The following is a 17229-nucleotide window of genomic DNA, read 5'->3' as shown; positions in this document are numbered from 1 at the left end:
CCAATTTGAAATCATTTATCCTCAGTTACCCTGAACATTCTCCCAAAGCCACTGAAGATGTGGGCACAGTCACATTCACTGCGCGTGCCTAAATCAAACACTGTCTCCTATCATACAGAAACATATGCAAGTATCTGAAGCTGATGGAAGTATTACAACTCACATGTTCATTGCTTCTTGCCAGATGTCAGCTGAAATTTAAAAGCAAGCAGGAACCAACAGACAAGGTCCCCCTCACAAAACAGCAATTTAATAGTTATTTGTATCTCTTTGTGGTGTAAAGTCCAGCCACATCCTCCAGATTTAAATTTTCAGCTAGAATATATAAAGGATTTATTACTATGCTGCACAGTTTAACTCTACTCACCAGCTTTTTGTAACAAAAAAATCACAGTCAGTTGGGTAATTTTACAGGCTATGGTATACAGTAATTCCTTCAGTGCATTTCCTTCTAGTTCCCGTTTATGTGATACCCAGAATAATGGTGCTTGGGCTTTGAAGTTTGACTTAATCTTTATCACAAACTTTGCATTTTAGCAATGCAGAAATGGGATTGAAAACTTCTGGCTGTAAAAACATAATGTTCCCCATTTCTATTACAGCTGCTAGGGGCAAAAAGGGTTCATTCAACATGTCTGTGGGGACCCCTATGACACCTTTTCTACTATTGCTCTTGGACCCATTAGTGGCAGGCTAAGATTCCTTACAATCCAGTGATCCCTAATGGCAAGAAACAGCCCTTTCTTGGCCACGAAATGGCTCCACAGTACCAACAGATCAGCTTCACAGAAAGCCAGCACTGGACCCTTCGACCAACAAGCTGCACACAGCTGGCCCCACCAGCCTGGACTAACAAGTTTGCCAAAAACACTGCCCACTTTGGCTAGCATAATCATCAGAGAGCTAAAGTATTCACCTCAGCTCAGTGCCTTCAAAAGGAAAAACATAGTCTCACAGCAGTAAAAAATCTTTCAGGTTCCACAGTATTCACAGCACACTGATCCTCTTTTGCTCACTTATGGGCCTTGGTTTTCAGCCAGACCTCCACCTTGCTTCAGCTTTTGTAAACTGGTAATCATGCGAGGCTTGATCCAACACGGAACAATTTTAAATCTATTCCTAAATCAGCAAAGTGATTCAGTATTCTATATAATCTTAACAAAACAGAAGTATTTCACATTCAGATACAGTTGGTCAAAGAACTATGCAAATACCAAAACAATCTGTTCATGCTCTATCTAATATGTAGCAAAAGCAGACAATTGTTGAATTGTTTTGCTCTGGAATGGCTTTGCCTGTCAGCCTTGCAGCTTTCCAAATATCAGGCAAGTAGCATTATGACTCACTTTTGGAATTCAAAAAACAAATGTCTATCATGTGTCGTGTGACTTTTATGATTCATGAAAATGACCACAGCATCCAACTGTCATATTACACAGGCAAAAGGAGTAAATAGCAAAAAGGAGGTCAGATCAGATTAATTCTTTCAAAAAAGTATTTTTCTGTCCCCCCTCAAACCAAGGAGACAAAAGGGAATTACTGGAGGCGCTGTTGGCCACAGAGAACAGTTGGGCTTTTCCACCAGGCACAAAATCCTCCAAGCAATCAGAGTGCCTGAGTACAGCATTTACACAGGTGGTTTTGTTCTGAAAGTGAACAAAAATTCAAACTTCTGAAGTTTACCAAGACATTAAAAAAGACCCACTGATTTGGTCCCTTTATATAACTGCATGTAGTAATAATAATAATGGCAAATCTTTTTTATGTTAAAATATAATGTAAAATACTTACTGTAACAAAGTATTAAATCTGTCTATAAACATACTAAAATTTAACCTGCATGAGTTAAAAGATTTCTAACATGTTGAAAGTGAAATGAGAAAGCCAAATAATTAATCTCACCATTTCCTCAATAAGATGAGTAGAAATAAAAATACATCCTACCCGATTCAAAAACAAAAGAAAATTCAGCTTTGACAAAGCTTCCCTTTCCATGAGAAAACCTCCCGTTTTAACAAGTCCCTTGAAATGTGTGCTTTAATAAAAACCTGGTGTTAAGTCTCCATTGGCTCTGGAAAGTTTGGAATTCATGCAGATAGTAATTATTAGTGCTGACTCAGTCATAAATCAGGTCCAAATTTAATTGAGAATTCTGTAACTTGGATTTTTAAAGGAGCTACTTTTATGAATACAGTGTTAGAAAGATTTGTTATATGTATTTCCATTTCATATCATATGGGATCTGCTTTTCTGTCTAAAAAAAGAGATGCATGGAACAAATGCTATAGCCTTTTACAGCATTTCATATGTCTTTAAATGCTGTCAAGAGCAAGACTAATTAGCTAAATGCCTTATTCCTTGCCTCTTTCTTTAAGTGAAAATTTTGATGAGTTATGCTCAGAGATATTTTTGTACATGTTAAAAATACATGTATGTATGCAAAATGAGAGTTAAGTTAACATATTGATATCTTAATTATTAGTACCATATGTCAGGTTAAATTAATAAGTATTTTTAATTAAGAGACAAAAAACCAATGCACTTGCCAGTTGTACTCTTCTATAGATTATCATAATTCAGTATGCAGCAACTAATCGTACTTGCAAATGCATTTCAAAATGTTTTATTAGTCTTAACTAGCTCTGTTCACAGTCAAACTTCTGTTGATAAAAATAAAGCAATTTATTAAATGAATATAGGACTGCTCCTCCAAGTTTTAGGCAAACCCAAAATTCAGTTTCAGATCCTGGGTTTCTTAAAGGTATAATTATTCTAGGTAGGAATGGGTAATGACTATTTGCAGTCTGCAAAAAATAAGATGCCAGTAGCACCTGGAGCTTCTGCAACATAATAATGGTCAAAGCTGTCTGACCTGAGAATTTAATAGCTATAGCTTGGTGCAAGAGTGATTCCACCAGCCTGCTGATTTTTCATTTTATGACCATGGCAAAACTTTTGTTCTGTTGGGGAAAAAAGTTGTTCATTCCATGGAGAGGAAATAGCAGTGCCATTTTTAATACAAAAAGCCCTCAGCACAAAGCTCTGCTATTTAAAGATAATTACAGCTTTTAAAAGATTAAATCAAATGATGATCCTACTTATACATAAAATAGCCAATAAATTACCCTCTGCATTTCTCTAATGAACATTTTTAGTGCTAGCAGTTTCTTTTACAGGCGAGCTCACTTCCAAGCAGTTTGATATACTGTTATTAAATTTGAACTTTTAGTCACTACAATAGTAATTGCAAGAGCAATTCACAGAATACAAATCTCTCTTTTTGTCAAACACTCAACCGTCTGCTCCATACACAACAGCAGAAGAGCTCTAATAGTTTAAATGCCTTGTAAATCAGTTTATTTGTATACTCAAGCACAGAATACATTTTGCCCTGATACAAAAAGCAACAGGAACTCCAAAGCAATCAGTGCAAGCAATTTCACCTGCACTCCAGCATGCAGCTTATTGTGCAACTGTTTTAGCAACATGCTTCTAAATGAATGATTCAGCTTTTCAGTCACGGTAGGAAAACAGTTACAAGCGTGTATTGCTGCTAATGTGTGTGTGTGTGCATGTGTATATATGCACGCTCATGTGGTCTTTGCCAGAAATGATGAGAAACAGATGTGCTGGTGAATTAGTTCATTGTAAATCTCGCACAATTTTCTGTTCTGCTCAGATTCATGTGGAGGACTGTAAACGCCCGAGGAAAACCCACAGGTCCTCTTCTTGTTGCTACATTCTGGCCTGATCTGCCAGAGAAAATTGATGCTGTCTACGAGGCCCCTCAAGATGAGAAGGCTGTATTTTTTTCAGGTATTGTTTTAAGTTTTAAAATGTGAGTAGCCATTTGCATAAAAGTTGCATTCAGGCTCAGTTTCCTCTGAGTTGTAACTGGGCCAGGGAATGGCCTGCCTAAGAGCCAGTATAGCCAGCAGGTATGGGTGACATCTCAAACATCCCATGCTGAGGATTTTAGGACAAAGGCTGGATCTGAAAGACTCTGAACAGCATTCAGCCTCCATTACAACAAAGGAGAGCTATAAAGACCTAGAAAGACACCTTCGACGTTAAGCAAGACTAAACAAAGGTCAATATTTAAAACAAAAAGCAACAACAACAACAGTGGGAACTCTGTTTCATCAGTCACTGCTCTGGTTTTCTTCTGTTTCCTCTCATTTTAATTTACTGTCCCTGTACATGTTGCTTGAGAAGATTAGATCTTTTTTTCCCCCCATGCCTTTCCTTGTCTCCTCCTCTTTTGCCAAAGACTGACTTCCACTCTGGCTTCCAAGTATCTGCCTTGGTGGCTCATCAGGCAGGGGATACAGGCGGCTGTGCTAGCTGCCTCCATGGGAGAGGAGGACAACAGGAAGCAGCACTACTCTGTCCCTCCTAAGTCACACATATGGTTCAGCTGTCCTGGCCAAATTAGAGGAGCTGGGAGGCTATTTTCAACATGAAAAACTGAGCCAGCAACAACTGGCTTCCAGTATCTACTAAAAACATGACTAAACATCTCCAATCATGTAAAAACCATATGGCTGATGCTGCTGTACATTTTCTGTACAGGAGGGAAAAAAAGTAATGATAATGTATTCCACATGTCTCAAAGGTCATTTGCTTTAGTTTACATGGCAGGGAGCGGGTGGGGTGGGGGTGGCTTAAAAAAGTTTTATTTCAGGCAAGCCAAAACACTTTAAATATTGCATATACTATATATAATCTTATTACAGCTAAACCTCTCTCCCTCTCTTTGTAATTTCCAGGAAAATGTAACTAGCCTGCTTTAAAAAAAAAAAGAACTATCAAACAAAGAAAGACTGGTTGAAAGTTATGTTACTTACTACTGAGACCCACCCTTTGCTCCTGAAGGGTCAAATAGTAACTTCTCTGGAACTCAAATGCTACATTATACTTTTCTTGTATTAAGACTATACTTACTTTCTTTCCCACTAGCACAGAATCAAAGAAATGTGCTTTCATGAATGAATCTTTCCATGGCTTTCAGTGAATCCACTGAGGGTATTTACTCAGTGAATTATAATACCATGTAAAGACCGCAGAATACTAGTACATCTTCACTAGTACCTATTTGGAGAGACATTAGAAAATGTTGCGTGACAAAAGACAAAAGAAACAGGAAGTCTGGGTGAAAACTTCCTGTTAATCACTCAATAAAATCACTCAACAAAACAAATGGAGGGTGAACACGAGCTTCTGCATTTGACCTTCAGGTGGCCGTGCCTCGTTTCAGACTATCTTCATCATACAAAAAATGACCAATATTAACGATTTGTTTTAACATAACCCCAACTGTATTAAGACAGCATCTGCATCAAAGATGGGACAGCTAAGAAGGGAGGAAGCAAGAGCAAGCTGGGGTGAAGTCTTTTGCTGAGAGGCAAGCAACACTGAGGAGGCAAAAGCAGAAATTGTAATCACAGTATACCTGCACTTTAATCTAGTACTTCACAGGTGGTAAAATACTAGAAAGACTAGTAGTGCAGTTAGTGCGATAAAATGTCACATAACAAAGCATAAAAGAAGAAATACTACTTTGTATCTGATTAATAAACAGTGTTTGTTTGCTTTGTTTTCTCCCCTACTTAGGAAATGAGTACTGGGTTTATTCAGCCAGTAACTTGGATAGGGGCTATCCAAAGAAACTCACCAACCTGGGACTACCCCCTGATGTGCAACGTGTTGATGCAGCTTTTAACTGGGGCAGAAACAAGAGGACATACATTTTTGCTGGAGACAGATACTGGAAGTAAGATATATTGAAGTGGTGGTGGTGGTATGTTGTTAGTCAAGCTGTGTCTCCAGGGCTGAATGCATACTGAGGTTCAGGAGGCAGAGGGTTCATCTTTGGAGAATACAAACCAAAGGCTGCCAGGACAGCACTGACAGCAGTGGCGAGTGAGGATGCTGAAGCAGGGAGCATGTCTAGGAAAGCGCTTCAGTACAGCAGCAGGAAACTAGCTTGCAATGGAAGAGGATATCTGGCAGTCTGTCAGGCTGCTCGCCACTAACAACCCATTCCTCAACCCTTATGTACCAACTGCCCCACGTCAGTCTCAGGTTCTTCAGGGGGGCAAGCTGTCCCTACTGTCAGCTCACAACTGCTGGGAGAAAACTCTGAAAGGAATTCCTTAAAAATGGGCTGATCTCCAATCACTTGAAGCCAAAGACTGACCAGATTGCCTTTGAAATTCGTTCACTAAACCATCAGGTTTGGAGGCACTAGATGTAAAAGAAACAGCAGGGTGCTTAGCAAAGCATGCTAGGGATGACTGTAAATCCTTTCAGCAGCTGATGTACCAGTCACTAACACATTTGCTCTACTAATAGAATTGGCACTCAGGAGATCTGACCAAACCACAAGAAGTGTATCTGTTAGTACTTTGGGAAAAGTCTTAGCTTCAATTCATTTTGACAGTCTCAACAATCCTTTTCATGTTTCCAGTACATGCTCAGAGAAGTTTTTGTTGCAAAGAACACCACAAATGTGATATTCCACAAATGCGTGTAACCCTATTTGCACCAAGGTTCCTGTTCGAAAGGCTGTATGAGACACAAAATACGATGCAATGTAAGCAACCACACTCAGGTGACCTGCTACCACACTCCATCCAGGAAAGATACTGGACTCTTAGATTAGGAAAGAATGTCCTTAAAATGCCTCAAGGCTATTACTGTGGTAGAAGTAAATAACCTATATTAGACCTGATGAAGAGTCTACTAATTGTATTTGATAGAATTTCATTATCATAACTGGCAGGAAGATCTGGCAGGAAAGATCACCTTAAAAAGCAGAGGCACTTTGGTGCTTTGAGGAACTGTGTGAGTTACCTCGGTGCTGCCTATCAGAATGGCATGAGAGCAAAACAGAGACACTAACTCCTGCTTTCACCATCAGAGGTCTCTTCCAGGAACCAGACTTTACTTCAGGAATGCAGACATTACACAACAGGATGAAAGTTAAACCATTAATTAACTGACAATTTAGAGGAAAGTTAAGCATCAGAAACACCCACCAGAAATCTAAAAGATTCTCCAAGCTATAAGGGTTCCTTCTGAGAGATGCTCTATATGAAATATTAAAGGAGGTCTCGGTATAATTGACTCCATTTTATGTGAACATTAATTTCATGTTATGATCAAACTGGATAAGTGTCTTTATTATATCCTAATGGCTGTGGATTCCTGTAAGTAAATAAAATACCCTTTCACAATTGCCACTTCATCATAACTTTCAATTATTCTGAGGACAGTACTCTTCTTCATTATCTAAAGAAAAAAAAAAAACTTAAAAGCTAAAGAATGTTATTCATTTTTTAATGTCATATTGTAGAAACCATCTTAAACATTTGCAAGTAGTTCTAAGTAGTTCTAATACAGCCATTTGCAATACTTTGAATTCCTACTCAAAATCTACAGACTATGAGTTAGCAAAGCTGCTGGTCTCCTCTGTACCAGCTATTGGTTTGATTAACTGTGCTCCAGGGCCTCCAAGCAATTCATCGCTCTAATCACAGACAGTATTTCTATCAAAGTACCTTATCAATTGCAGTCACTGCGGAATGCATAATTTGTTGTTAAGGCATCAAAATAAGATTAAGTGATTTCCATCTGTGTAAAGAAGAAAGCAAGCAGTTGACAAGTATTTCAGAAAAAAATGCATCTCTGTTTAACACAGATGCTATAACCCTTAAGTATGTGGCTGTTTTATTTTATACAAGCGCTCTGCCACATGGAATCAAAATAGTTACATACCATAGTCCTTCCTGTGCCATTATCACACTTACTTTAAATGGATTTTTTTGAAACCTTCTCCTCTCCCTCCTTCCAGCCCCAAGCTATTTTAGTGTTGTTATAACAAGATTGATAAAAAAAGTGAAGTTTTGTGACGGAGAGGAGGAGGAACCGGCTCAGCTTCCACAGCTGGTTTTAAAGCTACACAGCAAGGTACTAGATTTTCCTTAAATATCCAAGGAAAAAATAGTAAGCAATTTAAAGTAATAATTTAAATCGATTTTGATCAACCTACTATTCATTTGTGCTAGTGTAACTTTGGATATAATCCAAGCAGTTCCATACAGCAATGAGGGAAAGATACATACAGAGATACATACAGATACAGATAAATAGAAATCAAGAACATAAATGCTTCCCTCTCTCCAGTACTAGTCAAAGATGACCTCTCTGAAGTCCACTGCTCCTGAAGAAGTGCTGCTAGGGTGACTGAGGCCTCACATGCATTGGAAGCCTGGTTCAAACACCATCCCATGTCATTGCTTCTCAGGACATCTCCACTCCTCCTGCTCAGCACTGACTCCTATCTATGAATCAGAAAAATGGGAAAACAAGGCCACAGTCTTGCTCCTTCCATCTTCACTCTCAAGGACCTTTCATCCCTGGGACATTTATTCCCTATATATGGAAAGGGAGATCCTGGATTACTTTTTTGTGGGAGTGTAAAACTGGCTTTGCACAAATCTATCTTTGCATTCTACACTGGAAAGCACACAGAGTAAATGAAACAAATGATCATCTGCAGATGTGGATACAGACAGATCCATTCACTTCTGAAGGATACTGCAAACTAGATTCAACTTCCATGGAGTTAGGTGGATATACATCAGCTGAGTTTTTCCTCTTTAAAGCACAGATTGTGAAAGCCATTGTGGTTTGGGGTTTTTTTCCCCCCCAAAGAAAAGCATATATTTTTAACTCAGCATTTATCCGTTGATCATCACTGAGAGAGAGACTGTGTGAAAATAACAGGGGGTTTAATGAAATGTTAGGGAAAGTAATTAGTAATTTAATAGCAATCCATCAATTACATGGACTACAAGCATATTTCAAAGAAGATTTGAAAAAGATAGCCATTTCACATTAAAAACTGCTATCTTCAGATGCTGGCTGCTGCCTGAAAAAAGTTACCTTTCCTAGAATTATGTTTGGAATTTTAAAGCTGCTTTTCTGAAAAAGGTTTTGTTTTGAAAGTGTATTTTCAATTCAGCAAGAATTGCATTTCCAAAAGGAAAGATGTAAAATTTCACAGGGTTTTAAAGGAGTCAGGAATAATTATAATGAAATAGAAACAATGTTACATCTCAGTTATTATATTTCTGTTTGATTGTTTTATATAGTCACATTTGCTGAGGACTCCCTGAAATATTATGTTAAATTTTAACATTAAATACAGATTTGTAATGCAGGGATATAATTTTCTTCAGGTACAATGAAGAAAAGAAGAAAATGGAGCTTGCATCCCCTAAATTCATTGCTGACTCTTGGAATGGTGTTCCAGATAACCTCGATGCTGTCCTGGGTCTTGGTGACAGTGGTAAGCTGTAATTCTGATTCAAGTCACTAACAAGCTCTCTTATTTGTCTGCTGTGAAAGTTATTAGAGACTTTAATTTCTTGTGGTCCATGAGTAGGAAGCAAATTGATCCAAATTCCCATTCAGCTTTGCAAACCACTGGTTCAAACAAACTTATTTTATCTCTTTATTTTCCCATTAAATATCACTTGATAAATACCCTACTAATCACAGTTTAAACTTTTTAACATGAAACATTTAGGGAATATGACCTCTCCTGAATATTTTTATCCAAGCAAATAACAGTTACGCTAATTTCTCTTTTCATGAAGGTCATTTAATTTCAATCTGCTACAGCTCTTTATCATTTACTTCCTTGATGCTGAATACTACAAAGCTTAACAAGGCAAGAAACAGCTTTTATTAGCATCTTTCCCCTTTTCTTCCTTGTGCATTTTTTGTTTTGTTTTTTTTTTTTTAAAGGCTATATACTGTCTTGTTTGAGTGTCTTGAAGCATCTTACTGCTTTCCATTGCAATGCTGTACAGGTCTAGAACCCTGCTATACAAATGTCAGACAGGACATGGAGGAAAGTAATCAGTGATGCAGTCACTTTTATGTCAAGATGTCCCCGAGGCTCAGATCTGGGTTCATGTTGGTTTTCCAATTTGGGCATGGGGAAAATTAGCTCTGTGGAAAATTCTCTTTCCAGTGTAGTTTCAGACAGAGACTAAAGCGACTCCTGCAACCCAATGTCTGATGCACAGGGTGTCCTAACACCAGAAGACACGACTGGGCCAGTCCCTATAGCTTGGAAATTCCCAACTTCTTGACAGCTCCATAGGTTCCTCAATACCTGCATGTAGTCCCAGCACCATTTCAGCATTATCCTGCTCTAGCACAGTCAGAACTCAAGTATGACAACCTCCTTGATCACAGGCACAAATGGGTTGTATTTTACTCTTTTTTTTTAACCTCCTCTCAAAGGCAGCTGAGATCCCAGTCCATGGTTTTAAGTGGCCTCATATTTTGCACAGATATGCATATATGTCTGGAAGCGGTGCTGATATCACAAGTCTCAACTCGGTTACATTTTCAACATCTATTTTGCCAGAAAACATTTCTTCCCAGAAAATTCTGGCTCACAAAATGGTAACCTGACTTCAGGCTCCATTTAACAAGACCTCTCTTCTCCAGGATGGGAATTTCTATGTATTTTTAAAATAAATCTGTTTTATTGTATATAAATATTTCAGGAAACAAGTCTTCCAGTTCATTAAGCTTCATGAAATCAAACAGACAAAAAAGCTTTGATCAAGAATTATGTGCTCCATAATCTGAGTCTGCTTTTTTATTTACGTTCACAGGATACACCTACTTTTTCAAAGATCAGTACTATCTACAAATGGAAGACAAGAGTTTGAAGATTGTTAAAATTGGCAAGATAAATTCTGACTGGTTGGGTTGCTGAACTGTATGAGATATTAATAACCAAATATTTACTTTTTCGTTATATGCCTTATCTGTAATTAGAAATAGATCTGAATGCTAATTACTGGACCAGTCTGGTACTGGCACCAAAACATTAAGTACCAGTACTGTACACATCAGATAATTTAAGAGTGTTTGCCTCCTCAGTATACAAAAGATGTTTACGTATATATTCTGGTACAATTTTTCAGTTTTCATGCTAGTCATAGTAATGCTAGTAACAGAACATCCATCATTCTTTATTCCCTTGGTGCTTAAACAGAGGATTGAAACCATTGGAGACTGGATCACGTCCCTGTGTTATACACATCCCAGATAGGCTCAAATGAGATGTACCAGCAGTGCACTTTGATTATTTTTTTTTTTTAAATACAGCTCTGTTATAAATAGATGGTTTGTCTTGATGTTTTTCACCCTCTTGCGAGTTTGATCATTACTTCCACTTATTTACATAATAATACAGAAAGACTGTCAAAGGCACAGGTTGCCTCAGGATTTGATTTGTGTTGATGCATGATGGAATCATGGCAAGAAACTGTGTTAAAGTATTGTTTTAAAGTACTTTTTATTTTAATACCTTAGTTAAATTCAGCAATTTGCTTCATGCACTTTGTTACTACTATATAACTTGTTTATATGGACGGAATGACTCAGATTTTTGAAGTCAATGCGTTATACATAAAAGCCAAGTATTATTGTTTAACTTGTTTTATTTTTCTGTTCTTTATAATATTGGGGTTTTGTTCAGTTAGGTTTTTTGCTTATGCATTCGGCAACAGAAAATGTTCTTTTCACAATCTGATAGAATGTTTCTCATTAAAAAAAATAAAACAGAAAAGAATGTCCCACACATGAAGTGCCAATGATACAAATAAAATCAAATTACACTGTCAACAATTCTCATGGCCAGGCTTCCTTGTATCATTTAAAATTAGAAATTCAGTAGCATGTCACAGTGAAATACCTGTCAAAGGAAAGACAGTATTTCCCCAGTATATAACTGCATATTGGATTTATTTAGAAACCTAGATTATTTTCTCTGTTAGTTCTAAGATGTAACTGCAGCAGTTTACATTAAAGAGATGATACGGTCCCACGCCTCCACGAAGCCTGCTGCCTTCTCAGAACAGTTTACATGCCTGTCTATTATCCACACTCTTTCTCCTTATCAGCAGGCTACCTCACCACAACCCAGACAGGAAGAGTCAGCATAGACACAGTGGTATCTGTATCCTACAGGGAATATAAGCTTGAGAAACAGAGATGTAAAACCTTACTCCTGCCCATGAGATCAGACACCATTTGGCCAAGAATCTTATCCAGCTCCATGCACATTAAATGCCTTGTGAGACTCTGTGGACTGCATCATGCAAGTGGTCAACCCAGATCCTTCTCAACATGTCTCTCACATTGAGTCCACGATTCATAGAACTGGCTAGTAAGCCCTGGTCAGGTTTGTTGTTATCTCAACCCTTCGTGCCCCACGTTGGGCGCCAAAATGGACTGTCGTGGTTTAACCCCAGTCAGCGACTAAGCCCCGCGCAGCCGCTCACTCACTCCCCCCACACCCAGGGGGATGGGGGAGAAAATCAGGAAAAGTAGTAAAATTTGTGGGTTGAAATAAGAACAGTTTAATAGAACAGAAAAGAAGAAACCAATAATGATAATGATAACACTAATAAAATGACAACAGTAATAATAAAAGGATTGGAATATACAAATGATGCACAGTGCAATTGCTCACCACCCGCCGATCGACACTCAGTTAGTCCCCGAGCAGCGATCCCTCCCGCTCCCACTCCCCCCAGTTTATACACTAGATGTGACGTCACATGGTATGGAATACCCCGTTGGCCACTTTGGGTCAGCTGCCCTGGCTCTGTCCCATCCCAACTTCTTGTGTCCCTCCAGCTTTCTCGCTGGCTGGGCATGAGAAGCTGAAAAATCCTTGACTTTATTTGACTAAACATTAGACTAAACATTACTTGGCAACAACTGAAAACATCAGTGTTATCAACATTTTTCTCATGCATAACTCAAAAACATAGCACTGTACCAGCTACTAGGAAGACAATTAACTCTATCCCAGCTGAAACCAGGACACCAACTAATACCTGAGCCAACAATCAACCAGTTTCTTCTCATGTCCTCTACAACTTCATGTTTACAGTCAGTGCTTTCCTGTTCTAAGAAGAGGTTTTTTTACTGTGGTATTCTGAAAAGATACTGCTGCTAAAGTGGCTGCATTTGCCAAATCATCTTTCCATTGCACACTATCCAGATAGAACTCCCACTCTGGGAAGCTGTTAATTACTACAGACAACTCTCACCTGGATGAACCAGTACTATTTTCACCTATGCCAAAAGAAAAGATGGCTTATCTCCTTCTGAGCATCCCCATTCTCTTCAGAAATCTTTAATCACCTTCCCAATTAGTCCTGCATCAGAATCAACAAAATAAGGCACAAAATGAAGTAGTTGTAATTGCAAAATGTTAGTCTTGCAGTTTTTACAGACACCTGGCAACCTTCTCAGGATTGCAGGATCTATTGAGCCATTGCAGGGATGTATGGTCTGTCCTGACCGTAAACATATTCCTATACTAGTGTTGAAAATTTTCTGTAGCTTTAATGACTACCAGGAGTTCCTTTTGAGTGTTGCAATAATTTCTCCCTAGAGAATTTAAGCTCTGTTTTAAGCATCCTCCACAACCATCCCCTATAGATTTTTATGTTCTTGTGTCAATACTGTCCCGAACTGCATGCTCTAGCATCTGTATTTAATATGGAAGGTTTCTGAAACATAGATATACTAGAGGAACATTTGCAATGGGCCTTTTCAGCTCTGAACTTGCTAAATCATATTTCTACTGATGACTGAAACAGTTTCCTTTTCATCTACAACTTATGTATATGTTTTGCAACATGGGCAAATTTACCAGCTTACCTTCTGTAATAATAAGACCATAATCCTACAAAACTCCACACATCTGGTGGGTTTAAGGAGTTCTGCTCAGCTTCTTGTTTTGTTCTTGCCTGTGTAAGTCCATTCTCCAATGACTACATCACTGGCAGAAAACCAGAAATAAATTTTCTATCCTTAAACCAACTCACACTTCTTTGGGTTCAGTTTCAGACTGGCAACCTTAAGCTTATCACAGGTCATTTGTAAACACATCTGTTTCTCTTCATGAACTGTAACATTTGCCAGGTTATCATCTACATATATCAGACGAGCTGGAGACGTATACTCGTCCTTCTCATTAACCTTTCATGTTTGACCTGTGAAATGCCAAAAGTCACAAAATATGTCCTGAAAAGGTCCTCGGGTCTAAATCCACTTGCTGGTAGCCACTTTTAAAACCTCACTGTTGGAACCCAGAAACAACCTGCTCCACCTCCAGTATATCACCTAGTCATGATAATTGAGATGAAACTTTAAAGTCACTTTAATGCATTTTCTGCAGTTAGGGGTGTTTTTCTTTTTCCTGTGGCCAAAACTCAAGAAATTGTACATTTCCTCAATGATTTTGTACCTCTTCTTTCCTGTTTGTAAGGAGTTAAACATGAGATGGGAAGTCCTTGCCTCAGCAGCATTGCAGCTCTGCCTGTAGCTGGCCATGTCCCATGCCAATCTGTCCCACTGACTTGCTTCCCTGTTTGACTTTGGACCTGCCGCAATGCTATGGACTTCTCTGGTGATCCCTGGACTCTTGGCTGAAGTGGATTACCCTCCCCAGGCCTGCTCTGTTCACCTTTTTTGGGCACTGTGAGTCCGTGCCCTTGTCACTGAGGCCACTGCCCTTGCTTTTCCCAGCCTCAACATGTTTCTCCTAAGACATTTTCAGAACTGAATCAAGATTTTTACCTACCTGCTTTACAGAGGAAGAAACAAAGGCCAAAAGCATAAGTGTTTATCTCAAAGCCATATAAAACCCAGCACAAAACTCTATCAAACCTTTACCTAACTTGTTCTACTTCTCCAGTTTTATTAAATTGAAGTCAGGTTCACTTAGGACTTTTTGGTGTCAGGGTAGAGTTGCACACATGCTGCACAAGGGCTTGTTGCAACACGGACAGGGCTCAGACGTTCTCGCTCCTTGAGCTGAAGGAAATTTTCTATCCGTTATGAGCAGGACAGGCTGTATGCATCCAGCAGGGCAGTTCCAATCCGATGGAGTAAAGGGCAGTGCTTTAGTAACTGCTCTGTCACAATACATAAAAGGCAGCCAAGGCTATAATGAAATGCCATAGTTTAAATACTTAATAGACACAGCAGCCTGAACTGTGACTCATGCTTAGCGCTTTGTGTCTCACTAACGCTCTGTATTTGTTAAAAATACATTTTCTTCCTGCTATTCTGTCATGATTTTACAAAGCAGCAGTTACCCATAAATTTAAGCAACTGTCTGTAACTGTGCTGTTCTTTAAATCAGGAGGAAGTAGGTCCTTTGGGCCCATTTTGGACAAATTATTTCTATTTATGAACTCAGACATGCATGTCTTTAGCAGCAAAGTCCAGGTGAGTGAACATTCTTCTGCTTTTGGAAGAGATAAAGCCAACAAATGAGCAGGCATTGGGCTCTGTGGGATCACTGCAAACGTAGAGATTTATACCTGCAAGGGGAAACAGACTTGTCGCAGACTGGTTATGTAAAATGCTTATAAGTACTAAGGTACTTCAACGTAGTAAGGACAAAACCACAAAACCGGAACAAACCCCCCCAAAACAACAACAAACCCAACAACTCTGAGACTCTGTCAGAGAAATAGCACAGTCAGGCAGAACCGGAGGCATCTCAAAAGCTGCCGGCAAGGTTTCTGCACACCGAGCCTGTCAAGAGTCACATACTATTACCTGAAATACGTCTCCTTCTGGCACTGCCTCTTCAAACAGAAGTGAGAGCAAAATGGCATCTGAGGCTAAATTGTCGAGTTCTGAGATTTACACTTGCACACAAACAGCCATGATTTCACGCACAACTAGCCAGGAAGCTGGGTACACGGCTTACCCCCACCCTGATTGCAACAGCAAGTCTTTACCTGCAGAGATAAATGGGCTCCAATTTTCCAGGTATATGATATTCAGTATAAACAAGACAATTCAATAACATTCATTCATTCTCATCATTACACTAAAAATGGTTTTAGTAAGATCCCCAAATAGTCTCTTCTTAATTGAGACAATTATTAAGAAACCCTGTTATTATCTCAGAACTCTTTAATCTAATGGAGAAAGATACGGCATGAACCATTGCCCAGAAAATAAGAGAATCAGAAAAAAATGCACACTTTATTAGTGGTAAAAACAATAAGCCTGTGTACCACGCTACTAAAAGAAGTGAGAGGTGGGGGTTTTGTGGTTTTGTTTGTTTGGGGGTTTTTTATGTCTTCAGATCAAGACTCCCTGCCTTTTTTGAGACTATCCTTCACTCAGACGTATTATTTATGGTATTAACACAGCATATTTGGGAAAAAAATCCTGCCCTGGACCAAGTGGGGATTGGATTAAGTTAACCAATGTCCTCTTCTAGCCTTGAACTGCCTTAGGCTATGAAATTAATTTCTATAATTTTAAGAACTATATACAATAGCTTTTTCAAATTATGTATTAAATATATGCCTGCGTGTGTACACATATATATACACACAAAGAAATGGCTATATTACAATATCTTATTTAATATTAAGGATTTCATATGAATGTCAGAATAGAATAGAATATCTCAGTTTGAAGGGGCCTACAATGATCCTAGTCCAACTGCCTGAATGCTCATTGACCTCAACCTGCTTAGCACATTGCACCAGTTTTTCCCTTCTACATAAAATACGCCACATTCTAAGCAAAGGCCAATACAGTGAGATTAAAGTACAAGTATTCAGTCTGCACAGATATTCTTCCTTGATAGCACTAGTGGAGATAACAGTCAAGGATTTTCAAAATAATCAGTATTTTATTGGTTTTATTGCTCAAACAGTAAGTAATTTCTCCATAGCTACAACAGCTGAATGAGTGACTATTCAACAGGTCATAGCAGCTTCTACCAATGCTACTAGGCTGGTGAGCCTAACCAACACTGGGAGGTCTGTATCCACACTGCCTGCTGATGCAGCCTCTGGATCATTCTTTCACCTCTTTTTGCAAATCCCCAAACTCCTAGTATACTTCTAAAGTTCAGCTTCAGCCAGCTTTACCATGTGCATGCTCAGACTCTACCAGACAACCAACAAGCCACTCTGAAAAAAGGAGGTAAGGATCAAAGGCCTCACGTCACTACAAGTCTGCATTTCCCTTGCTAACCCTGCTTGCAGACTCTCTGCACGGTCAGCCAGAGGGTGACAGAACAGAAAACTGTTGAGCTTTCAACTGTTTGTTACTGCCCAGTGCTTTCCTCTGGGACTTCTC

General features: G+C 38.9%; 1 protein-coding gene across 2 annotated transcripts in view; it reads left to right on the top strand.

Annotated features, from left to right (window-relative positions):
* The window catches only part of MMP2 (matrix metallopeptidase 2 (gelatinase A, 72kDa gelatinase, 72kDa type IV collagenase)), a 35960-nt gene extending 24242 nt beyond the window's left edge, over positions 1-11718 (top strand). Inside the window, exons 10-13 of one of the 2 annotated variants that reach the window (XM_010584834.1) lie at positions 3680-3816; positions 5614-5773; positions 9246-9355; positions 10701-11718. In XM_010584834.1, the coding sequence (XP_010583136.1) occupies positions 3680-3816; positions 5614-5773; positions 9246-9355; positions 10701-10804 (511 nt within the window). In that variant the 3' untranslated portion in view covers positions 10805-11718. The remainder of the gene's footprint in view (positions 1-3679; positions 3817-5613; positions 5774-9245; positions 9356-10700) is intronic. The other variant, XM_010584842.1, reaches the window with a different exon arrangement.
* Positions 11719-17229: the final 5511 nt, after the last annotated feature.

Source organism: Haliaeetus leucocephalus, unplaced genomic scaffold (assembly GCF_000737465.1).
Source record: "Haliaeetus leucocephalus isolate CR32 unplaced genomic scaffold, Haliaeetus_leucocephalus-4.0 Scaffold92, whole genome shotgun sequence".
Lineage (NCBI taxonomy): Eukaryota > Metazoa > Chordata > Aves > Accipitriformes > Accipitridae > Haliaeetus > Haliaeetus leucocephalus.
The sequence above is the reverse complement of the archived record's forward strand: the minus strand, read 5'-3'. Positions and strand labels throughout refer to the sequence as shown.